This window comes from Grampus griseus, assembly GCF_964374135.1.
Source record: "Grampus griseus genome assembly, chromosome: 14".
NCBI lineage: Eukaryota > Metazoa > Chordata > Mammalia > Artiodactyla > Delphinidae > Grampus > Grampus griseus.
In genome coordinates, this window is record NC_139008.1 from 40,993,752 (window position 1) to 41,020,001 (window position 26,250).

General features: G+C 42.3%; 1 protein-coding gene across 1 annotated transcript in view; it reads left to right on the plus strand.

The window, feature by feature from the left end:
• Positions 1–24,813: 24,813 nt before the first annotated feature.
• SLC24A3 (solute carrier family 24 member 3) overlaps positions 24,814–26,250 on the plus strand; it is a gene marked incomplete at both ends in the record, with an annotated part of 460,181 nt that continues 458,744 nt past the window's right edge. Inside the window, one exon of the mRNA XM_082669843.1 lies at positions 24,814–25,264. Coding sequence (XP_082525969.1) covers positions 24,814–25,264 — 451 coding nt within the window. The remainder of the gene's footprint in view (positions 25,265–26,250) is intronic.

Consider the following 26,250-nt stretch of genomic DNA (forward strand, 5'->3'; position numbering starts at 1 on the left):
CATCATGTTCAACATTTAATAAAATATTACAAGGTATGCTAAAAGGCAAGAAAAAACACAGCCTGTAGAGAAAAAGGAAGCATTAGAACCAGATGCTTTTTAATTCCCTGGAATTAAAAATAACTATGATTAATATGTTACAGGCTGTAATGGAAAAACTAGACAACACTCAAGAACAGATGGATAATGTAAGCAGAGAGATGGAAACTATAACAAATAATCAAAAGGAAATCCTACAAATCAAAAGCACTGTAATAGAAATGAAGAAAGCATTTAATGGGCTCATCGGTATACTCAGCACAGCCAAGGAAAGAATCAGGTTAAAAATGTGCCAGTAGAAAGTTCCCAAACTAACATGAGAAAAAAGAACAATAACAACAAAAAAAAAGGCAGAACAAAATATTCTAGAACTGTGGGGAAGTTCCAAAAGTTATAGCATATGCACACTTGGAGTACCAAAAGGAGAAGAAAGACAAAGAATAAGATGAAGATGAAATATTTGAAGTAATAATGACAGACAAGTTTCCAAAATTAATGAAAGACACAAAACCACAGACCTAGGATGCTCAGAGAACACCAAGATAAATACCAAAAAAAATCTACACTTAGATAGACCATATTTAAATTACAGAAAACCAATGATAAAGCCTTGAAAGAAGACAGGGTGGCAGTGGAGGGGTCTTACCTATAGAGAAACAAGGATAGGAATTACAGGGGACTTCAGAAACCATGCAAGCAAGCAGACAGTGTTGTGAAATATTTAAAGTGTTGAAAGAAAAAAAAATATAGAATTCTATATCAAGCAAAATTATCCTTCAAAAGTGAAGGAGAAATAAAGATTTTCTCAGTAAAGCAAAAACTGAGGGAATTCATTGCCAGTGAACCTGTCCAGACAGAAATGTTTAGGAAGTTCTTCATGAAGAAGAAAATTATATAAGTCAGAAACTTGGATCTACATTAAAAAAGGAAAAGCATCCGAGAAGGAATTTTTAAGAAGGTAAAATAAAAACTTTCATTTTTCTTGCTCTTTTTTTCCACCTTCATCCATTCTGCAGACCCCCAACCCCCAGACTGGCAATCACCAATCTGTTTCCTGTGTCTGTAAGTTGGATTTGTTTTAGAGTCCACATATAAGTGAAATAAAACAGTATTTGTCTTTCTTTATCTGACTTATTTCACTTCACATAATGTCCTCAAGGTCCATCTATGTTTGCTTAAATGGCAGAATTTCTTTCTCTTTTTATGGCTGCCTTTTCCTTCTGTTTTATCCACTTGTCACTTAGTTTATTTCCATGTCTTGACTATTGTAAATAATACTGCATGAACATGGGAGTCCAAATATCTTTTCAAGGGACTGATTTTGTTTCCTTCAGATAAATAACCGGGAGTGCCAATACTAGATTATATGGTAGTTCTATTTTTATTTTTTTGAGGAACTGTCAGACTATTTTCCATAGTGGCTGCATCAATTTACATTTTCACCAACACTGCACAAGGGTACCCTTTCCTCCACACCCTTGCCAACACTTGTTGTTTCTTGTGGTTCCCCACCCCTCCACCTGCAACCTGTGGCTTGTAGGATCTTAGTTCCCGGACCAGGGATTGAACCTGGGCCCCAGCAGTGGAAGTTCCAAGTCCTAACCACTGGACCGCCAGGGAATTCCCACGTTTCTTGTGTTTTTGATGATAGCCATTGCATTGTGATTTTGATTTGCATTTCCCTGATGATTAGCAATGTTGAGCACCTTTTCAAATACTTGTTGGCCTTCTGTATGACTTCTTTGGGAAAATGTTTATTCAGTTCCTCTGCCCATTTTTAAATCAGATTATTAGGGTTTTTTTTCCTATTGAGTTGTGAGTTCTTTATATATTTTGGATATTAATGCCTTATCAGATATATGATTTGCAAACATTTTCTCCCATTCTGTAAGTTGCTTTTTCATTTTGTTGATGTTTTCTTTTGCCATGCAGAGGCTTTTTAGTTTTATGTAGTACCTATTTGTCTTATTCTTAATTGATATTAAAGTATAACTGTTTAAATAATAGTAACAAAGTATTGGGTGATTATAGTATATGGATACATGAAATGAAGGACAGCAATGTTATAAGGATGAGAGGGAGGAATTGGGAATATTCTGTTATAAAGTAGCAGCACTACATGTGAAGTGATGGTAGCGTTATTTGAAAGTGAACTTAGATTAATTGCAAATGTTTATTGCAAACTCTAGGGCAACCACTAAAATTTTTTAAATAACATAATCTGTATGCTAAGAGAGGAGAGAAAATGGAATAGTATAAAATGCTTAATTAAAACCAGAGAAGGCAGGAAAGAGGGGAAGAAAGAAAAGAAACAAAAACAAATGTGATGAATAGAAAATAGTTATAAGCATGGTAGGTATTAATCTAACTATATCAGTAGTCAGTAAATGTGAATGTTCTAAATACCAAATCTAAAAGACAAAGATTGTCAGAGTGGATAAATAAACAAGATTCAAATATACCTTGTCCACCAGAAATTCTCTTTAAATACAAAGGCTCATAAAAGTCAAAAATAAAGGGATAGAGAAAGATATATCACGTTAACATGAATCAAAAGAAAACTGGAGTTAACTACATTAATTTCAGGTAAAACTGACGTCAGTTCAAGAAAAAAATGTCAACTATAAATAAGGGCATTACAAAACAATAAAGGGGTAAATTTCCCAAGAAAGCATAGTAATCCTGAGTGTGTATGCATCTAACATCAAAATATGTGAGGCAAAAATTAATGGAATTTCAAGGAGAATAGAAAAATCCACTATTACAGTTGATGACTTCAGCACCCCTCTTTCTGTAATTGATAGACAAAGCAAGTAGAAAAGCAGTAAGGACGTAGTTGATCTGAACACCACCATCAGTCACCTTGACATTTATAGAATACTCTTTCCAATAACAGCAGAATACACAACCTTCTGAAGCCTACGTGGCCCTTACACTGACTGACCATGTCCTATGTCATAAATCACACCTTAACACGTTTAAAAGAATATAAATCGTATAAAGTATGTTCAGACCACAATGGAATTAAACTGGAAGTCAATAACAGAAAGATAGCCCCCAAATCCTGTAACAGTTGGAAATTTAAAAAAAAAACCAAAACACTTCTGAATAACACACAGGTCAAAGAAGAAATCTCAAGAGAAATTTACAACTATTTTGAACTAAATGAAAAAGAAAATACAACTTGTCAAAAATACACATTCCTCACTGTCACAGCCATCATGCTAGACTCCGAGAGAGTAGCCTGTGCTCTTCCAAGAATAAGGGTACTTCTTCAGTAAAGCTGGCATCTAATCCCCATGTAAGGATCTGACTCAGTCACAGAAATGATACGTTCCCTTCTGAGGTGGCTAGGGCACACAGACGGTCCTTGGTAGATCTGAGGGTCAGGCACACTGTGGTTGAAAAACTTCAGAGAATAAGCTTTTGGAGAGCTTGTTCCATACAGAATCTTCAAATGCTGTCTCGTTTTTTTGTTTGTTTGTTTTAATAGACACCCTAACAAAGCTATAAAACTTTTCAGATCGTAAATTTAAAATATTCTAAAAGTGACTTTGCATCCCCCAAAGGTCTGAGCCTCTAGTCTGCTAGTGCTTACTTAGGCATTTTGAGTTCATTTGGGTTTCACAGGAAATGTGGGCACAAAGTGTAAGGATACATCAAAGTTTAGCTTTGACCTCAGTACTAGGCTCTGCTTTGCTTTTTGGCTTTTCCAGGTCGTAATCTTCGGAGGTCTAATTCATCTATTTCACCACTCTATTTTGTAACCCTATCTTGTGTTTGATCGATGATCATGTGATTGTATAGAGACCACATATCTAATCAGGAATGATGCCACTTTTCCAATGCTGATTGGAATAAGACACATCTTTTAGATTTATCTTTCATATTTGAATATTTTTTTCCAGATATAGACAAGCATTTCAGATGTAGCTGTAGCTTAGAGCGAAAAGTCTCCAAATTTTGAAATTCTGTTGAAGTATAAATACTTTACTTATAAGAAGGTATTAATAAGAGAAATAAAATACTGCCTGCCTTATCAGTAAACTAAAGATGTCATCACTAGCCATTGCAGCCACCCTCCCACCACACCTCAGGGTGAGCCCTGAGGGAACTCAGGAAGGAAACAAAGAATACCTGCCATCTAGCAGCCATCAGACTGCAACCACACTCCAAGGGTGCAGCTTGAGGAAACTCAGGATGTAAAAACATAGATAGCTGAGATGCATATCAAAAGAAAGATTTCAGTGAACCCAGGCTGTCGCATCTTCCCATATATAGAAAAGTGCTAAATTCCTTAACTTGAGATGTCTTGTTTTCTTTAATTAACAGTCATCTTTTGATGTTCAGACTACCTGCCCTTTGTTGCAAAACTCCCATGTATCCTGGCTCCCCCATTCCCCTCCTCAAAGCAGTTTTCTCAGGGTTACTTGAGAAGTTGCCTCCTGGGCTTGAAGTCCTAAGAATGTCCACCGAATAAAACATATGTCCGCCGAATAAAACATAACTCTCAGATTTTAGGTTGTAAATTTTTTTAGTCCACAAATGTATATTTATTGTTATAAGAGTAAAGTGTTGTAGTGATTAACGATCACTGAGAGTCATTAAACTTATGTATAAAAGTAATTAGTATTTTCAGACATTTTAACAAGAAAAGAGATTGGTAATTATTTGAATTTTTAAAAGAGAGGGTTTTAGCTAAGTAACTGTAATATGGCCAACCTTTTTATCCTTTCTGAGCAAATGTTTATAACAATTTGAATAATAATTGTATTAGTATGTTTGAGCTGCCATAACAGGATACTAAAGACTGGGTGGCTTAAACAGGAATTTATTTTCTCATAGTTCTGGAGGCTGAAAGTCCAAGATCAAGGTGCCAGAGGGTCAGAGCTCTCTTCCTGGCTTGTAGGTGGCCACTTCCTTGCTGTGTCCTCACATGGCCTTTCCTCTATACATGTGTTCCTGGTGTCTCTTCCTCTTTTTTTTTTTTGGTGGCACCATGTGGCATGTGGGATCTTAGTTCCCTGACCCCGTGCCCCCTGCAGTGGAAACTCGGAGTTTTAACCTCTGGACCACCAGGAAAGTACCTCTTCCTCTTCTTATAAGGACCCTATTGGATTAGGGTCCCACTCTTATGACCTCATTTAACCTCAGTTATTCCTTAAAGATCGTGTCTCCATATACAGCCATACTGGGGGTTAGAGCTTCAACATGTGTATTTGGAGGGACACAATTCAGTCAATAATAATAATATAATGTAAGGGAAATAATAATAATAAAATGTTGTACCAGCATCCATAGCATTAAATGAAATTAACTTTATGAACTGTATTCATTTTTAGTTACTTAATGCCATATAAACTACAAGAAAAAGTCTTTTATGGGACTTCTCTATTTCTTATGATGACAGATTAAAAGCAGAACTTTAACTTTGCTACCTCAAGATTCACAGGGAAGAAAAAGATTCAAAAACTGTGATAAAACATCTTCAATCCAAATGTAATAAAAAAGAAAAGAAAGAAGAAATACTTTGAAGATTGTGAGACACATTGTTGTTACTTATAAAAATTCAAATCAACAGAATCCCAAGTGCCTTAAGAAGAAAATTCTTTAAATTTTTGAGTTAATAGGAGCTTAAGTTGTAAACAAAATATGTTAAGATAATTGTTTTAGATTGCAGTCATTCTCAGTAACTGTAGATGAAGCCATGGATCCTATGTGCAAAGTTCCTTCAAGAATATTATAAAAACCTTTTACTGAATTAAAAAATGCTATACTCAAAAAGATCAAAAATTATTTAATGTGCCACTTCTATATCTTGCATCAGGCATTTGAAGTTGAGTGGGATCAGTCCTCTGAGTTTATTCTTCTCTTTTAATATTGTATTGGTTATTCTGGGTCTTTTGCCTCTCCATATAAATTTTTTTGTTGTGTTTTTTGCGGTACGTGGGCCTCTCACTGTTGTGGCCTCTCCCATTACGGAGCACAGGCTCCAGATGCGCAGGGTCAGCATCCATGGCTCACGGGCCTAGCTGCTCCGTGGCATGTGGGATCTTCCCGGACCGGGGCACGAACCCGTGTCCCCTGCATCGGCAGGCGGACTCTCAACCACTGCGCCACCAGGGAAGCCCTTCTCCATATAAATTTTGAAATCAGTTTTTCAATATCCAAAAAATAACCTGCTGAGATTTTTGATTGGAATTGTATTGAATCCATAGATGAAGTTGGGAAGAACTGACATTTTGACAATATTGAGCTTCCTATCCAAGAATATTGGAATATCTCTTTATTTATATAGTTCTTTGCTTTCACCAGAGTTGTGTGGTTTTCTCACATAGTTCTTATGCATTTCTGTTAGATTCATGCCTAAGTTTTTAATTTTTTGAGTGCTGTAAATGCTACTGTATTTTGAATTTCATATTCTACTTGTTCATTGCCGGTATATAGGAAAGTGATTGACTTTTGTATATTAACCTTGTATCCTGCAACCTTACTATAATCATTTTTTCCAGGAGATTTTTGTTGTGTATCCCTTCAGATTTTCTACAGACACCATCATAACATCTGCCGGAAAAGACAGTTTTATTTCTTCCTTCCCAATATGTTTACCTTTTATTTCCTTTCCTCTTTTTTATTGCATTTGCTAGGATTTCTACTATGCTGAAAAGTGCTGAGAGTGGTGAAAGTGGACATCCTTGCCCTTTTCGTGATCATTGTGGGAAAGCTTATCGTTTGTCACCATGAAGTATGATGTCAGCTTCGGGGTTTTTTGTAGATATTCTTTATCAAGTTGAGGAAGTTCCATCTATTCCTAGGTGGCTGATATTTTTTTTATCATGATTCGGTGTTAGATTTTGTTCAGTATTTTTCTGCATCTATTGATATGATCATGTGAGTTTTCTTCTTTAGCTTGTTGATGTGAAAGATTATATTTATTTATTTTTGAACGTTGAACCAGCCTTGGATACCTGGAATAAATCCCACTTGGTGATGGTGTATAATTCTTTTTATACATTCTTGGATTTGATTTGCTAATTTTTTTGAGGATTTTTGTATCTGTATTCATGAGAGATATCAGCTTGTAGGTTTCCTTTCCTGTAAAGTAGTTGTCTGGTTTTGGTATCATGGTAATGCTGGCCTTGTGGAATGAGTTAGAAAGTCATCCCTCTGTTTCTATCTTCTAGAAGAGATTGTAGAGAATTGGTATAATTTCTTCCTTAAATGTTTCATAGAATTCACCAGTGAATCCATCCAGGTCTGATATTTTCTGTTTTGGAAGGTTATTAATTATTATTATTTAAACATTTAAAAAATAAATTTATTTTATTTTTGGCTGCATTGGGTCTTCGTTGCTGTGTGCGGGCTTTCTCTAGTTGCAGCGAGTGGGGGCTACTCTTCATTGCGCTGCGCGGGCTTCTCACTGTGGTGACTTCTCTTGCTGTGGAGCACGGGCTCTAGGCATGTGGGCTCAGTACTTGCAGCACACAGGCTCAGTAGTTGTGGCTTGTGGGCTCTAGAGCGCAGGCTCAGTAGTTGTGGCGCATGGTCTTAGTTGCTCCGCAGCATGTGGGATCTTCCCAGACAGGGATCAAACCCATATCCCCTGCGTTGGCAGGCGGATTGTTGACAACTGTGCCACCAGGGAAATCCCAGGTTTTTAATTATTGATTCAGTTTCTTTAATACATATAATCATATTCAGATGGTCTATTTCTTCTTGTGTGGACTTTGGCACATTTCAAGGAATTGGTCCATTTCATCCAGGTTATCAGATTTGTGGGGATAGAGCTGTTCATGATGTTCCTTTATTACCCTTTAATATCCTGGGATCAGTAGTGATGACCCTTCTTTCATTTCTGATGTTAATCATTTTTCTTCTTCTGTTTTTTCTTAATCAACCTGGCTAGAGGCTTATTGATTTTATTGATCTTTTTGAAGAGCTCATTTGATTTTGTTGATTTTCTCTATTGATTTCATGCTTTCTATTTCATTGATTTCTGCTGTCATTTTTTTTCTTTCTTTCCTTCTGCTTCCTTTGGATTAAGTTCATTTTCTTTTCCTAATTTCCTAACGTGGAAGGCTTTTAGATTATTGATTTTAGATTTTTCTTATTTTTTAAATGTAAGCATTCAGTGCTATAAATTTCCCTGTAAGCACTGCTTTCACTGTATCCCGCAGCTTTTAATAAGTTGCATTTTAATATTCATTTCGTTCAAAGCATTGAAAAAGATTTTTTTCTTGAGATTTCTTCTTGACTCATGTATTATTTGGAAATGTGTTGTTTAATCTCCAGATATTTGGGGGACTTTCCAGCTATCTTTCTGTTACCAATTTCTATTTTAATCCAGCTGTGGTCTGAGAGCTTACTTTGTGTGATTTCTGTTCTTTTAAATTCATTAAGGTGTTTTTTATGGCCCAGAATGTGATCTTTCTTGGTGAATGTCCATGTGAGCTTGAGAAGAATGTGTATTCTCCTCTTGTTGGATGAAGTAATCAATAGATGTCAATTATACCCAGTTGACTGATGGTGCTGTTGAGCTCAACTACGTCCTTACTGATTTTCTGTCTGCTGATCTGTCCATTTCTGCGAGAAGGGTGTTGATGTCTCCAACCGTAATAATGGATTCATCTCTTTCTCCTTACACCTCCATCAGTTTTTGACTTGTCTATTTTGACACTCTGTTGTCAGGCACAAACACATTAAGGCTTGTTACATATTCTTGGAGAACTGACCCCTTAATCATTATGTAATATCCCTCCTTATCCCTGATAACTTTCCTTGATCTGAAGTGTGACTGGTCTGAAATTAATACAGCTACTCCTCTTTCTCCTTATTAGTGTAATCATGGTATATCTTTCTCCATCTCTTTATTGTTAATCTATGCATATCTTCATATTTTAAGTGTGTTTCTTAGAGACAACATATAGTTGAGGATCCACCCTGACGATCTCTTTTATTTGTTATATTTAAACCATTGGCTTTTAAAGTGATTATTGATACAGTTGGGTTAAGATCTACCATATTCGTTATAGTTTTCTATTCGTTGCTCTGTTACTTTGTTCCTATTTTTGTTCTCCTCTCTGTTTCTGATGTTTGTGGGGTTTAGTTAGCATTTTATATGACAATTTTTTTCCCTTTCTTGGCATATCAGTTATACTCCTTTTGGTGGTTGCTCTAGAGTTTGTAATATACATGTACAACTAATCCAAATTCACTTTCAAATAATGCTGCCCTCCTTCACAGTTAGTGAAGATATCTTACGGTAACAAGATGATCCTAATCTTCCTGTTCATTCCTGTATCATTGCTCATTATGACAGTAATTCACATATATATTAATATATCTCACAATCAAGTACATTGTCGCTGTTATTATTTTAACGAACTGTTGTCTGTTAGCTCAATTAAGAATAAGAAAAAGAAAAGGTTTTACTTTACCTTCACTTATCCTTTCTCTGGTGCTCTTCCTTTCTTTATGTAAACCCAAGTTTCTGAACTATATCATTTTCCTTCTCCCTGAAGAACTTCTTTTAACATTTCTTGCAGGGCTCATCGACTGGGAACAAATACTCTCAATTTCTATTTGTCTGAAAAAGTCTTTCTCCTACACTGCTGAAGGATAATTCTCTAGTGTTCAAAATCCCAGGTTGGAGTATTTTTCTTTCAACAATTTAAATATATCACACCACTCTTGTCTTGCTTCCATGGTTTCTGAAGAGAAATCAAATGTAATTCTTATCTGTGCTCTTTTATAGGTAAGGTGTTTTTTCATCTGACTTTCAAATTTTTTCTTTCTTTTTGATTTTCTGATATTTAAATATGATATGTCTTAGATGGTTTTTTGGCATTTTTCCTGCATGGTGTTCTCTGAGCTTCCTGGATCTGTGATTTGGTGTCCAGCATTAATTTGGAGGAAATTATCAGTCACCATTGTTTCAAATATTTCTTTTCCTTTCGCTCTCTCTTCTCTTTCTGGTATTCCCATTATGTGTATGTTACACCTTTTTGTAGTAATCCCACAATTCTTGGATATTTGGTTCTGTGACTTTTTCCAGTCTTTTTTCTATTTGTTTTTCCATTTTGGAAGCTTCTACTGACACATCCTCAAATTCAGAGATTCTTTCCTCGGCTGCATCTGGTATACTAGTGAGCTCATCAAAAGCATTCTTCATTTCTTTTATTGTGTTTTCAATCCCTTGCATTTCTTTTAGATCCTTCCTTAGAATTTCCATCTCTCTGCTCCGTTGCCCATCTGTTCTTACATGGTTTCTACTTTATACATTAGAGCGTTTTCTGTATTAATCATGATTGTTTTAACTTGGTCTGAAAATTCCAACATCTTTTGTCATACTCAGTTTGATTTTGATGTTCATTCTGTCTCTTCAAACTGCATTCTTTGTGTTTTAGTATGTCTTGTAATTTTTTCTGGATAGGCACGATATCCTGGGTAAATAGAACTGCCATAAATAGGCCTTTAGTAAAGTGGTGGTGAGGTGTAAGGGGAGGGGAAGCATTCTACAGTCCTGTGATTAGGCTTCAGTCTTTCAGTGTCCTGTGTCTCTGACCTGTGACCTTTGTAAGTGCTCCTCAGTTCCCGCCCCCCACTCTCTTAGGTGGGACAGATGGCTAGAGTGGGGTGGAGTTGGGTATTTCCTGAGTCGTCTAGGCTCTGATAAATCCCCGATAGTTTAGGCTCTGATAAAATCGTTTCTCTTGAGGACAAGCCTGATTAAGAAGAACAGAATGCTCTGTCATATTTCAAAGGGCTCCTTTTCCCCTCCCCATGCTAGAAGCATGAGGAGATTTTCATTTAGTATCACTGTGAAGATCTAGTCAAGCCCCAGGAGGTAAAAATCACGAAAGTGTAAGATCCCTCCTGTGACTACCCCACCCCCTGGACTTTTTAACTCTCAGACGTGTCCACCCTGAGCCTCCAGTGGTTCATCAATTACAGTTTGTATTTTCTACCTCGGTACTGGGTCCCTTCGAGGTTTGTGCTCAGGGATTTCTGCTCTGGTAAGTTGTGATTTTCTATATTTGCCTGTCTGTTTCTTTAATTTTGAGGCCAACAGTTTGCCCTGTGACCTCACTTCTCTTAATGGTTCTTAAAAGAGTTGTCGATTTTCCAGTTATGTTATGTTAAAAGACGTAAGTCAAATTGTTAGGAAAGAGTGACAACTTCCAATCTCCTTATATGCTGAACTGAAGACTGGAAGCCCATATCCATGTAGATTTCAGGATCAACTTGTTTTTCCTTTTTTTAAAAATAGATTTATTTATTTATTTTCCATCTTTGTCTGTGTTAGGTCTTCGTTGCTGCACGTGGGCTTTCTCTACTTGCGGCGAGAGGGGGCTACTCTTCATTGTGGTGTGCGGCCTTCTCATTGTGGTGGCTTCTCTTGTTGCGGAGCACGGGCTCTAGGCACGCGAGCTTCAGTAGTTGTGGCTCGCGGGCTCTAAAGCACAGGCTCAGTAGTTGTGGCACATGGGCTTAGTTGCTCCACGGCATGTGGGATCTTCCCAGACCAGGGATTGAACACGTGTCCCCTGCATTGGCAGCAGCTTCTTAACCTCTGCACCACCAGGGAAGTCCAGAATCAACTTGTTAATTTCTGCAAAAGGGCAGCTGAAATTTTAACAAGTATGGCTTTAAATCTGTAGATCAATTTAAAGAATACTGCCATCTTAACAATACTAAGTTTTCCAATCCATGAACACAGGCTGTCTTTCCATTTCTTTAGGTCTCTTTAGTTTCTTTCAGTGATGATTTGTGGGTTTCCAAGGACTTGTTTTGCTAAATTTATTCCTAGTGTTTTATTCTTTTTGAAACTATTGTAAATGGAATTGTTTTAAAATTTTATTCTCAAATTGTTTATTATGATGATGGAAATTCAATTGATTTTTGTATGTTGATTTTGTATCCTGCATCCTTGCTAAACTCATTCACTAGCTTTAATACTTTTTGTGCAGATTCCTGCCAATAGAGATACTTTGCCCTTTTCAATCTGGTGCCTTTTATTACTTTTTCTTGCCTGAATGCTCTGGCTAGGACCTCCAGTATCATGCTGAATAGAAGTTTTGAGGGAAGATATCCTTTTCTTTTTTCCCAGTCTTAAAGGGAAAGCTTCCGTATTTTACTATTATGATGTTTCATAGGGTTCTTCATAGATGCCCTTTGTTGTTTTGAGGAAGTTCTCTTCTATTTGTAGTCTGTTGAGTATTTTTATCATGAAGGAATGTTGGATTTTGTCAAATGGATTTTTGAATGTCAAACCAATCTTGTATTCCTGGGATAATTTACACTTGCTCATGGTATATAATCCACTTTGTATGTCAATAGATTCAGGTAGTTAGTATTTTGTTGAGGATTTTTTCATCTGTATTCATAGATTTTTTTTTTTCCCCCGGTGATGTCATTGTCTGGTTTTGGTATCAGAACAATACTGGCCCAGGGACTTCCCTGGTGGCGCAGTGGTTGAGAGTCCGCCTGCCGATTCAGGGGACGCGGGTTTGTGCCCCGGTCTGGGAAGCCGTGGAGCGGCTGGGCCCGTGAGCCATGCCCTCTGAGCCTGCGTGTCCGGAGCCTGTGCTCCGCAATGGGAGAGGCCACAACAGTGAGAGGCCTGCGTACCGGAAAAAAAAAAAAAAAAAAAAAGAAAGAAAAATACTGGCCTCAGAGAATGAGTTGTAAAATTTTCCCTCCTCTTCTATTTCTGTAAGAGTTTGTAAAGCATTCATTAAAATTCTTCCTTAAACATTTGGCAAAATTCATCTGTGAAGCCATCTGGTCCTGAGCTTTTCTTTGTGAGAAGTTTCTTCATTACTAATTTTACCTCTTGTTATAGGTCTATTCAGATATTTTATTGATTCTTGAGTCAGTTTTGGTAGTTTGTGCCTTTCTAAGAATTTGTGTATTTCACATGGATTATCTGATTTCTTGGTATACAATTGTTCACAGTATTTCCTTATGATTTGTATTTCTGTGGTGCTTGTAGCAGTATCACCTCTTTCGTTCCTTATATTAGTAATGTGAGTCCTCCCTTTTTGAGTTTTCTGGTCAGCTTAAAGGTTCATCAATTTTGTTGATCTTCTCAAAGAACTAAAAGAATCTTTTAGTTTTATTGATTTTTCTCTATTTTCATAATTTTACTTATTTCCACTCTAATCTTTATTATTTCCTTCCTTCTTCTGGCTTTGAGTTTAGTTTGCTCTTTTTGCTTTTTGTAGTTTCTTAAGATAAGATATTAGATTATTTATCTGATTTCTTTATTTGTTTTTAAAAAATATAGGCATTTACAGCTGTAAATTTCCCTCTAAGACTGCTTTAGTCGCATCTCATAAGTTTAGGTATGCTTTTGTGTGTGTGTGTGTGTGTGTGTGTGTGTTTTCATCCAAGTGTGTTTTCTATTTTGTGTGTGCGTGTGTGATTTCTTCTTTGACCAGTTGGTTATTTAGCAGTGCCTTGTTTAATTTTCATCTATTTGTGAATTGCCCAATTTTCCTTCTGTTATTGATTTCTAATCTCATTCTATTCTGGTTAGAGAACATACTTTTCATGATTTTAATTCTTTTAAATTTGTTTAAACTTGGTTTTTATCCTAACATATGGTCTATTCTGGAGACTGTTCGACGCATAATTGTGAAAAATATATTTCCTGCTGTTGTTGGGTGGAGTGTTCTATAGATGTCTGTTAGGTGTAGTTAGCTTATAGTGTTCACATCTTTTATTTCCTTGTTTATCTCCACTATAGTTGTTCTATCCATTATTGAAAGTGGGCTACACAAGTCTTCTACTATTATTTTTGATTTGTCTACTTCTCTATTCTCTTATGCCATATTTTGCTTCATGTATTTGGGGTACTGCTGTTAAGTGCTTATACCTTTACAATCATTATATCTTCTTGAAGGATTGACACTTTTTATTATTATAATATGTCCTTTGTCTCTAGTAATAATTTTTTTGCCTTAAAGTCTATTTTATTTGATATTAATACAGCCACTGAGCTCTTTTTCTTACTTTTGCATGGTAATCTTTTTCCCACCCTTTCAGTCTCAGCCTGTTTGTGCCTCTGAATCTAAGGTGTGTCCCTTATAGAGAACATATAATTGAAGGATACTTTTTATTTCATCCATTCTGCCCATCTCTGCCTTTGAACTGGAGAGTTTAATCTATTTCCATTTAATGTAATTAGGTAGGATTTATATCTGTCATTTTGCAATTTTTTCTCCCATTTTTCTATTTTTTATACTTTTTGTTTTCTATATGTCTGATGTTTTTGTTTCTCTATATTTTCATTATTGGAGTATTTTGTGTTAAATAGATATTTTCTAGGGTTTCATTTTCTTGTCATTTATTCTACTTTTAGAAAAAGTTATTTTCTCAGTGATTGTTTTGGGGACTATAATTAACATCTTAACAATATCTCAGATTCATACCACCTTAAATTCAGTTGTATATAAAAATTTTGCTCTTATATAACTCCATTCCTTCCCCCAGTGCTGTTATTACATCTTTATACATTGTGTTACCTTCAACACAGATAGCTATAGCTTTATACAGCTGTCTCTTAAAACATTTAGTATAAAAAGGTTACAAACATACATTTATAGTGTCTTATATATATATACCTATGTAGTTATCTTTATCATGCTTGTTATTTTTTCACATGAATTTGAGTTACTCTCATGTGTCCTTTTATTTTAGCCTAAAGGAGTCCCGTCAGTATTTCCTGTAGAGCAAGTCTGCTAATGAAGAGTTTCCTGTTTTGTAAAAATCTGGTAATGCCTTAATTTCTTCTTTATATTTGAAGGATAGTTTTGCTGGTTATGGAATTCTTGGTGGACAATGCTTTTCTTTTAGCACTTTGAGTTTGTCATCCCACTGCCTGCTGACTTCCATGATTTATGATGAGAAATCAGTTGTTAATCTTATTGAGCTGCCCTTGCATGTAATGAGTCACTGCTCTCTTACTGCTTTCAGTATCCTCTTTGTCTTTCAGCACTAGGAAGTTTACAGCTCTGACTTATCCTTCTCCTCCTACTTGCTCAGAGCCTCAAGTCAGCCAGAAGTGAGAACTCAGGGCCTTCTTGGGTCATTCCACAGCATGGGTACAGCCCTGGGCATGCACACTGTCCTACACATGTGTGTGGCTTTCCATAGTCCCAGGAATACTGGAAGTTTTCAAAGCCCTCTATGAACATCTCATTCTGTATTTTTTGTTTCTAAGCTTTTGGTTAACCTAATGTTTGTCCCTTCTGTTAGTCACTGCCATAGGCAGCTATGATGTTAAACAATTGTCACTGATTGTTTTCAGCAAATTTCCACAGGTAGGAAGCTGTTTGTCTTTAATGAACTCTAAGTCAGGTCAAATAAAGAGAGGTCTTCTCTGAACCACCAGGCATGTCCAGTAATGACAACTGCCCCTTCCACTGGCTGCTAGGCTGCTTGTTCTCACTGTGACTGTGGGCTATTTGTTTTAAGGCTACAGTGGAGCTGAGACATGGGGGTGGGAACAGGGCAAGTTAAAAGGCTATGAAACTTGCTCTTCTTATTTAGCTTCAGTCATTTTTTCTTGACTAAATGCCCCTCCCCCAAGATTGCTGGTTAATTTTCAGAGTCCTGAAAAAGTTGATTTTAATTATTTTCCCAGTGTTGGCATTACTGTTATGGAGGGAAAGATTTTTGGACATATTCCCTTTACAATTCTTCTGCTCATGGAACTTTAAAGAGCCAGTGAAACACTGCCCAGGTGAGATTTTGCAGCACAGTAGAACATCTCAGTAATCGTATTACATGTGATGATTACTATAATGAGGAACTCACAAAGATCAAAAGCCTTTATGCTGTGACCACCATGGGAGAGGTTAGCAGTTCCTCCTACCAGAAAGTTGAATTTCCTGTTAACTGTATACCACTATGAGTGATGATATAATAGCTCTCTATCTTAGAGAGAAGAAACTGAAATTTTTATGATTAAGGAAAAAGGCTCCTGGGGGTTTTGACATTCTCCTAATCCTACATATCATTGGAAAACCCAGAAATATCTCCTGGTTCCTTTCAGCCCTGTTTCTAGCAAAATATTCACTCATAGTTTTGGAACCAGAGATTGTTGCTTAGGAAGGAATAAGCATGATTGACATGTGGAGCAAGGAGCCCTTGTTGTAACTTCAGTGCCTCTGAGGTTTCTCTTAAATACAAAGAGAGAAGAATGCATGTTTTAAGAACAAAACCAAACACCTTTGAAGCATGAGGTTTTCAAATTGGTCACCAATAGTATAATACCCAGTAAGTCTGACCAAAGACTTCTCCAGGAAAACTATTTCAAGTGATCAAAGAAAAAAAGGTGTCTATCAAAAGAATTTGTTAATACTAAACAAAAAAATGGATGACTTAAAAATAAAAAATGCCATCTATTTCATTGTAAATAATTACCTCAGCTTGACTTACGCACTTTACTAACACTAGGTTTGGGATCATGTAGGCAGTTAGTTATTAGATTTTCCCACTCTGAACAGCATTCTTGTCCTTTAAAGGCACAATTCTAAGCCTTATAATCCTTGATTCCTTAACTGGTAGATTCATATCTATGGAGAGGTTGTGAAATCTTATCTAGGAGATCTTGAAGTTGAGTGTTGCACTTGCAGCTCCCTGGGATTCCAAGATAGGATAGAACTACAGCATGTAGAGGGGCCCTTTTGTTTTTCTGTCCCTGCCCCTCATTTATTATTTGAACATAGCTCCCCTCCCTTCTCAAATTCCCAGCCTGCTCATGCACACTTAAGTCTCCTCCAGTATTTATTAAATACCTCAGGGAAATGGTAAGTAACTTTTTATAAAATGGTTGAATACCACAATAATCATTGATAGGGACAAGATCCACCAATGGATGCTAAAATTAATGGGTGAAGTTTTGAGGAGAAACAAGTTCACATAGTTTCAAAGTCTTACCTCCCTTGATATAATGCACTGAGAGTTCACCATCATTTCATTGCCAAAAATGTTTGACCTCATGCAAATCACGAGAAGACATTAGACAAACCTAAATTGGGAAACAGTCTACAAAATAAACCATCAGTACTCCTCAAAAGTGTCAAGATCATGAAAGATAAGGAAAAACTGAAGAACTGTCAGAGATTGGAGGAGACTAAGGAGAAAAAAAATAACTGAGTGGAATTTGGGAGACTGGATAATTCTATCTGGAACAGAAAAAGGATATTAGAAGAAAGAGTAGATAACATTTGAATAAGGTCTGTATTTTAGTTAGTAGTGTTATACCTGTGTTAATTTTATAGATTTGATTATTGTACTATAGATACCCAATGTAATAACCTTAGGGGAAGTTCAGAGGGGTCTACAAGAACACCGTACTATTTTTGCAACTTTCTGTAAGTTTAAAATTTGTTCAAAATAAAAAGTTAGAAAAAACATTGCACACAATTTTTAGCATGTCAAAGGACTATTTTTTCCATTCCTTTGATCATTTTTTGTCATTCTACTCAAAAACTTGATATTTTTGGATATAATATTCTAATGAGAATATAACTAATGCAGACGATGGGTGGAAACATTTTGAAAGAAACTAAAAAGTATTATACCAACGTAAGGTGGTATTCTCAAATTCTTATGCTGCTTTTTCAGTTTAATTTACACCCTGTTTTGTGTTTAAAATGCATTGTGCACTGGTGGTGTTGTGAACTCACATAGTTTACAACAGGCGTGGGATTTAACTTAGAAATTCTTCTTTGGAATACTTTCCAGATTGGAGGGACTCGCTATTCACAGCTGAACGTTTAATGGTGTAGCTGGAATTTTTATTCCTTAGGGACTTCAGAATCTATTGCTTGTAGACTAATTTAAATGCTCAAACATTAGGAATTTGGTTTTGTTGGTTTTGTATAGTTAAGAAGTGTTTAAAAGCAAATGAGACATGGAAAGTTGAACAAAATAAAATGGTACATGCCATCTTGAGAGTTATAATTTGTAGTTAGCCATAACTAGGGGAAGTTATGAAGTCCCAGTCATCTCATCTAAGAGGAAGTACCAACCGAGTCCATGCTTCTCCATCTTAACGTGTACAGAAATCTTCCGTGGATTTTGTTAAAATGCAGATTCTGACGCAGCAGGCGCCCAGTGGGCTCCGGGATTCTGCATTTCCAACCAGTTCCCAGGAGATGATCCTGCCTGTCGTCACAATCCTGACGACATTGTGAGTGGCAAGAACCTAAATGGCTGGAAAGGACACGCTATGTATGAGTCCTGTCTACTGCAGGTGTACATTTTCAAAGTGGATTTAGTTTTAAACAAGTGAAACGTTTAAGTACCTTCAGGCAGTGCAAGCGATAGCAAAATTTTGAGGAACTCTCTCCAATGAAACAAAGTCTGGAGGAAGGGAGTGCTGCGTGTGACGCCCCAGTCACCCCAATGTCAGGCGTTGCCTGAGCAGAAACTCGGAAGGAAAGAGACTGGATTCAGTCTGAGATGAAGCTGAACCAGTCCACGCCCTACCCGTAGGGTGGAAGCAAACACATCCCCAGGAGCATGTCTACCACCGCCACCAGGGGGCGCGCCGCCACAGCTTTTCCAAGCCGGCGGTGTGGACCGTTAACCTCACCTTGGGCGGCGCGGGGACGAACCGAGATAAGGAAACGGATACAGCACCTTACGGTGGTGGTGGGGCCATCCTACTGTCTCAGAACCTGACTCTGGGTTTCTCCGGTGACAGGGACTTGGTGATGGGTAATGTGTGAACAACTCTTAGGATGTTACACTGGCGTTTGAGCTGGGCATGAATTGAATCCAGTTCCAATCTGCGGTTAGATTCCAGGTGTAAGGGAGGCGGGGTTTGCGGTGGGGACCCTCACGCGGATAACACAGGGCTGTTAAAATGAAAAGAGCGACTGACTTCGGCATGTTTTTCTTTTGAACGTTGTGTGTCTTCAGAAGGCCTCCTGGCTGCAAACATCCTGCCGAGGAAGGGCTGCCATCATCTTTCTAGTTCTCATCGAGGGAAGAAACGGCCTGCACATAGATCTGTGGACCAATTCGATGCACAGGTCCGGCTTCCTGAAAAGGCCGACCCCCCCAGGGTGGGCTGCTCTCCTCGGCCATCTTCCGGCCCCTCAGAAACCAGCAGGGGTGTAGGGCAGCCAGAGAAGCGCTGAGAGCATGGCTCACGCAGGCAGACGGGGCCAGTATCAGACTGTGTCAGTTCCCTTAATTTAAGTCAACTTGTCTTAACTACTTACACATGAACAGATTCTTTTAATTGTTCCTTATTTTTTAAATTAGAAAAATAGGACCTGCTGATGCCAGAAAAATAATTCTAAAAATAAAAAACAGTATAAAAGTGAAAGTCCCTCCTCATTCACTAACCTCCACCCCAAATCCTGAAAGCCCACCTCTAGAAGTAACCATTACTGCAGACATACACTCAAGTGATTTTGCTGAACTTGGCAAAAATGACATTATACAATTCATAAAGCAGCTTGCTTTTGCCACGTAAGATGCATATTGTAGTCTATCAGGATGAGTTTTGAAACTTAAAAATGATCAAACGTTTTACAGATCTGTCTTTTTGATTGAAAACAGGATTCCTAAGCCTAATGTTTATATGTTAACAAAACTATGCCCCCAGGGCGCTTCTTAGCTCCCCCTGCCACACTCAGCATCCTGTCTGCCCTAGTTTACAGTGACAAAATAAAATGAGTGGGGTTTACATACATGTTTTCTTTCCGAATTTCTGATAGAATGAGCAAATTGCTCAAATTGTGAATGCTTAATTTTTGTCCTCTGAGGATTTAAAATTTTAATCTCTTTATTATTTTCCCTGGCTTTGGATTTTTTTTTTAATAGGACTTTTTTTTTTTAATAGCACTTGTGTGAAACAGGAGACAGATGTAGCCATAGCTATAGGATATGCTTATTTACTCTCTGTTTCTTCCAAATAACCAAAATAAGTCAATTAAAAATATTGACAAAAAGGGGGAAGGTAATATATTTTTCCTTTTTAGATTTTCTCTCCAGGATCCACCAAAAGAACATGCCAAGCTGTCCCTTTCTTTTGAACAACAGAGCTCAAACTTGAACACAGAAGAATCCCTGGAAGCTTCTGAATGATGGAGGTTTCCAGGCCTCCTGAATCCCATTTCCTCAGGATGGCCTGGGAATGGATGTTATTAACAAGATCCCTTGTACTTTTTATGTCTGCCCACATTGGATTGAAAGGATCCTTCATGGCTCTGCCCCAGCGGGGGGCGGGGGGCAGGGGAGGGAATCTTTCCTGACGGTACCTTAACTCTACTTTCCTCCCATTTAGAAGAAACAGGGGATGGGAAGAATGTACATGAACTGGGTTGTGCTTTTTCCATTAAAAGCTGTCTCCAAATTTTATGCTCACCTTAGGAATTCCTCTAGGCTTGTCTTGAAAAGCCTAACCCCCTAAGTTTGCCAGGTGACCGGCTGTCCTGCAGTTACCCCTGGGTGGTGTAACCGGTTTGAGAAGCAGTCCATGACTGTTTCAGTTTCAGCTGACGTTCCTTCTAAAACGAGCCAGTCTAGGAGGTCACTTGTCTCTGATCCAGAGGCAATGGTTTGGTTATTCTTGGCTTACGATGAACTTGGAAAGGAGCTGAAGCATCAGGTAAAAAACAACCTCCACCTACGCAGCGCGAGAAAGAAAGAATCACAGCTCTCCGCACCGCGTGGAAAGATCCCACAGAAACAAGGCTGAGCAAAAGCTGCCTCCGTTCACCTGAAGTTCAAGGACAGGCACCCATGACCCAGGGTGAGAGAGAGGCGGGAAGAGGCGTTACCTTCAGAGGGTTATCGCCTGGTGGGGGGTTGGCACGAGGGGGACTTCAGGGGGGCAGAGAACGTCCTAAGTCATGATCTGGAACCTAAGTACATTGTCCATGCATAGATAAAGTCATTGAGCTAAAGGTTAAAGCTGTGTGCAGGTTATTATACATAAATATACTTCAGTAAATTAAAAAAAAGATGGTGGGCAGCTCTGACTATGACAGTGGTCCACTAGGAAAAAAGTATCTACAGTCACATCCACGTAGTGAGTCAAAATCACTCAACAAATGCCAGTCATTGGGAAAAAAAATAAATAAACATTGGAAACAATTATAAAGTAACTGATGCACTTTACTGTACACGTGAAACTAACACAGCATTGTAAATCAACTATACTCCAATAAAAATTTAAAAAAATAAAGCAGTTTCTTTTAAGTCCGTGTCTAACTGAACTATTAAAAATCCCGTGAGCCCCACCTTGCTGAGAGGGTGCTCTCACACACCTCCTGACCTGGAGTGTGGACACATGCACCCACAACTAGGAGTGAACGTTTTGTGCTCTTTGAAATGCCGACAGCTCAGGAAGCGGCTAAAGGAGCAGTTTTACCAGCTTTTTGATGAGGGCATCAAACAAGGATGGGGAAGGGATAAGTGGTCAGGCGCCCCTTGGTGAAGCTGGGGTTTTGTTGGCATCTGAGTGACTGATGTTGACCAGACCAGGCCTGGGATGGGAGGCCTGGGAGTTTGTGTCTAGGCAGACATGAAGGGGGTGCCACACCCGCGGGCTGTCCCAGGGTCACCCATGCAGGAGTCTCTCCCTGTTCTCCCATCCACCGACAGTCGGCCTTATTGTGTTTGGAGGTGTTCTATGAACACTTAGCGTCTGTCCTCTTTGCTCGGGTTTTGTCTCCCTGTGTGAGAGGCGGCCACAGCCAGGAGGCTGACTTGTTGCCTCACCAAGCAAGTGGCTCCCCTGATCTTCTCCTCTCCTCCGTCCCCTCCTCCATTGGTGGCTTTGTCTGGTGTTATAGAGGCACAACCCTGCCTTGTGGAAACTGCTCTGTCAGGTCTGGGCGCTCTTGGCAGGGGAGGCTGGAGCCTGGGAAGGAGGCCGGAGGGCACAGAAGACCCTGGTGGTCTGGGCCTCACTCACTGGGCTGACATCAGCACGTGCATGTGGTCCTTGGTGACCGAGGCAGAGCGATGAGAAAGACAAACCCTTCTGTGCCCTCGTAACCGGTCCAAAGTCTCTGCATGGAACTAAAATTGGAATGATTTTAGGAGGTAACAACCGGGGGCATGGACGGTGACCCCAGCATCCAGCCCAGGGTGCCAGGCCGAGGAGGCGCCGTGCATGGCTCTTGGAAGGGTGCAGGCCCTGGCACATCTTGGGGTGTTGCTTCTCTTTCCAAGCAAGCGAATTCTCAGACTAATGTATCAGGGCCTGGAATTTTCTCCCTGAGGCTCTTTGCACAAAATGTGAGATCAAATGCAAACAGATTAAGAAATAAAAGGCAAAAGCTGCCGCGGGATTGATGAGGCTCCTGATGGTGAAAGATAAATAGCACATGAGTTATTTCAGCTCCCGTTCCTTCCAAAATTCCGTTTCCTGGGGGAGCTTCCAGAGACTGGGAGAGGGCAGGGAGGACAAAAATAACTGTTTTCCTGGGACGAGGAGCCCACGGGGGGTTCTGTCTCCCTCCTCCAGTGCTGCCAGAGGACTTGACAGCCTGCTGCCCCCAACCCTACCCCCACCCCCCAAGCATGCCTGCTGGAGGGAGGGGGTGCTTCCCTCCTGCGTGGGGAGCCATCCCTGTGCCGGGTGAGGGACCCACCGGCCGAAGGTGCTGTCAGGCTGGGGACCGGAAGTGCCTATTTTTCTTCGCTGGGTGGTTGGCTTCTCAGGGGTCTTTGTCTCTGCTACACCCCACTTTGCTCTGAAACCTGTCAAAATGAATATGAACTAAAAATCATTACTAGGCACCCCGGGAGTGATCTCTCATCTCTCTGTCTCCCTCCCCTCCCCCAACCTTCCTCCCTTTCTTCCCATCAGTGCAGGTGCGGAGAGCATTTCCAGGGAATTGCCAACTCCTGGTTTCTCCCCTCCTCCCTCCTGCTCCCTCCCCCGACACCTCTCCCACCCCCAGATTACACAATTCCTTGTGCCTGTGGCTCATTCCCTAACCCAATTAGTTCCAGATTGCCTCTCTCACTTTTAGTTTTCCTATTTACATGAGAAAAAGCGATTTGAGTGTCTTTCCCGGTTAGTTGAATAAAGGATAGTATTCCAAACTCCTAAACTTTCCTGTCTATGTCTCTGAATGTTGACGGAGAACCACCCTCCCCCACCTTCAGCCTGGGCAAACTTCCACGGTTTAAATCCTCCTCGGTACCTGGTAACCAACCAGAGTGGGAGTGGTAACCAACCAGAGTGGGAGTGAAGGGTCAACCACAAGGGGGTCGTAGGAGAGGTGCATCCCGGAAGACACCAGGCCGAGAAAGGAGTAAAGGAATGATACGCCCAGGAAGCGAGATCTTCCAGGCTTGTTGGGTGAAATGACCCCTCTGTGGTAAGGAAGCCACCCAGGAAGGACTGTTTTGTGCTTTGCCATCACCTGCTGTCCCCAGATGCTGTTGGGTGTCATCTGGGAGGCGTGGGCCAGGAGGTCACCCACAGGTGGGAACACACTTGGACTCTGTGGGTCCTCCCAAGACCTAGGAGCGGAGAAACCTGTACAGAGCTTCCCTCCTTCCTCCTCACCTCCCTGACCATCTGCATGCAGCTAGATTTCCTGATGTGACCGGACTCCATGGAGAAAGTCACCTGGATTTCAGTGATCCTCTTTTGAACAAGCCCTTCTGTTTTCAGCCCTACCTCCTCCTTGGGGCTAGATCCACCATCCCAACCAGCAGCCCAAGCCAGGTACCAGGGAGGAAGCCGGAAACCCCAGGAAGGAGGGTGGGTGTGCCTGAGACCACTAGGTGTCCTCTCTGCACAGGGCACCTTCTGCAGGGCTGCAGGTGACGGCTGGAGCAGAACTGGGGGCAGAGGAGTGGGGGGATTAGGGCTCTGACCTCAGGGGTGGGGGCAGGCAGGGGCCTCCTCCCGAGGTTGGCTGGGGACCCTAGGGCCGCCTTGACCCGGGACAGGGCCAGCTGCCCACCTTCCCTCAGCCACAGCCCTGGGCTTGGTCCAGGACGATCGCGAGTGAAGTGTGAGCCCGGGCCAGAGGGGGGAGCCAGGACATCCTCAGTGAGCCAAGAGCCTCCGGGGAGTCCTGTTCCAGATCCCGAGCCGGGCGCGCAGGGGGATCCCCGCAAGGGGGCGGAGGGAAATCCAGGAGGCCCGCGGGAGGAAGCGAGCCCGGCGGCCGGGCGCGCGCACCCAAGCGCACTCGCGGCGCCCCTCTCCGGGCACAGGGTTGGGAGGGGGCCGGAGAGACCCTCGGCTCCTCTGAAAGTTTCGGGCGAACCCTTTTTCCCAGAAAGCTGCCTCTCGGCTGCGCGTGTGTCCCGAGAGGGGGCCTCCCGCGCCGGCACGAGCGCAGGACCGCGCGCGGGGGCTCCCTCCCCGGCTCAGTCTCCTCCCCACGCGCCCCCTCTCCGCCGAGCTGGCCAGCGCCGCCGCGTCGCCGCCGCTGCCCCCCGCCCGCGCCCGCGCCCGAGCCCGAGCCGCCGCGTCGCCGCAGGCTGCCGCCTTGCCCCGAGCTCCCGGCGCGCTCGGCCCCGCTCGGCCCCGGCCCCGCGCGCGGACCATGGAGTAGGCGGACGGCCCCGCGACGCGCTCCCGCAGCCCGCGAGGCCGGAGCAGCCCCGGTGGCCTCGCCCGCCGGCCGCGTTGGCCCGCGGCGGGTCCTCCTCCCGCCGGTCCTCCCCGCTCCTCCTCCTCGGCTGCCGCCGCCCCCGCCTCCCGGCCGCCCCCGCCGCCCCCGCCGCGCCGCCGCCCGAGGCCGAGCGCGGACGCCGAGCGTGGGAGCCATGGAGCGCGAGGAGGACGGGGACCCCGAGCGCCGGGAGGCTGCGGCGCGGGCCGGCGGCGACAAGGAGGAGGAGGAGGAAGAGGAGGGACTGAGCGACAGCGACGACGAGGACGAAGACCGGGAGACCCGCGGCGGCCGCGAGGAGGAAGAAGAGGAGGCGGCGGCCGCCGGGCGGGAGCGCAGCGAGGACGCGCCGCCGCCGCCGCCGAGCGCGGAGCTGCCTCCAGCCGCCGTGCCCGCCGCGGCCGCCCGCGACCGGAGCGGCCGCCGCCCGCCAGGGCCCCAGCCGGGGCCGCTGCCCTGCCGCCCGAAGAGGATGCCGTCGCCCGACGAGGAGGAGCGCGAGCGTCGCCGGAGCCGCCGGAGGGACCTTCTGCTGAGCCAGATAGGCTTCCTGGCCCTGGTGGCGCTGCTGCTCTGGTCGCTGTCGAGCATGCAGGACCACGACGGTGAGTGCTCGCCGCCCGCCCCGAGTGGGCGCTGCGGCTCCGGCGGTGCCGGGCTCCCCGGCCGGGCCGGCGGGCGGGGGTGCCGGGCCGAGGACGCCCCCTGCCCCTCGGAGGGGCCCCGGAGGCGAGGACCACGCGGTGGGGCCGCGGCAGGCACGCTGGGCGCCTAGCTGCCCTGGGAACCCTCACCTGTGCCTCCCGGCTCTGCCCTTCCTGCCACGAGCTGGAGGGACTGGGGGCGGCGGCGGGGACGGTTCCCCTAAACGAGTGCCCGGTGGCCAGTAATAAAGTTGTTCTGGTGAGCTTTGGGCCCCTGTGCGCCGTGACCACCTGTGTACTTGGCTTGTGGAGGGAGGGCCGGTTGACTGGTGAGCATACAGTTCTCGAAACCTCTCAGGCGGGATGGACCGGGTAGGAAGCTCCATCCCCGCCTTTCCAGAACAGGTGCGGGGAACTCCTGATAGGAACAAAGTGCTGGCCCCCGGCTAGGGTTTGGGACCGGTTCTCTTCCATTGACCACTCGCTGGGAAGACGGATCCCTTTTGTGGACTTGCAGCCGGGGAAGAAGCCATTAGGCTGGACTGTCCCTCATTCTGTTCACTGCTCTGAGGGTGCCCTGCGGTGGGAGCCCCCTTTACCCACAACTTTTGTCTTATTTTTGTCCTTGGCCTTTCTTGAGCTGAAATAGACCTGGTGGAGGAATGTGCTCAGAACAGTTGTCCACGGTAAAGAGTTTGGACCCTGGGTGTGCAGCTGTCAAAGAAACGGAGGAAAGTCTTGGAAGAATAACTGTTGTAAAACGGTTTTATGTCCCGGCCATTCAAGTGGCACGGTTCCTGGGAAAACAGCCATGGAAATGGTCGTGAGGAAAAGCAGTCCCAGATACAGGCTTTGGTGTTAAGATAGACGGAGCTCCAATACAAGGTGTTATGAAGTGCAGAATGAAGGCATTTGGACAGTGATGGTCAAATATTTTTAAGGGTGCT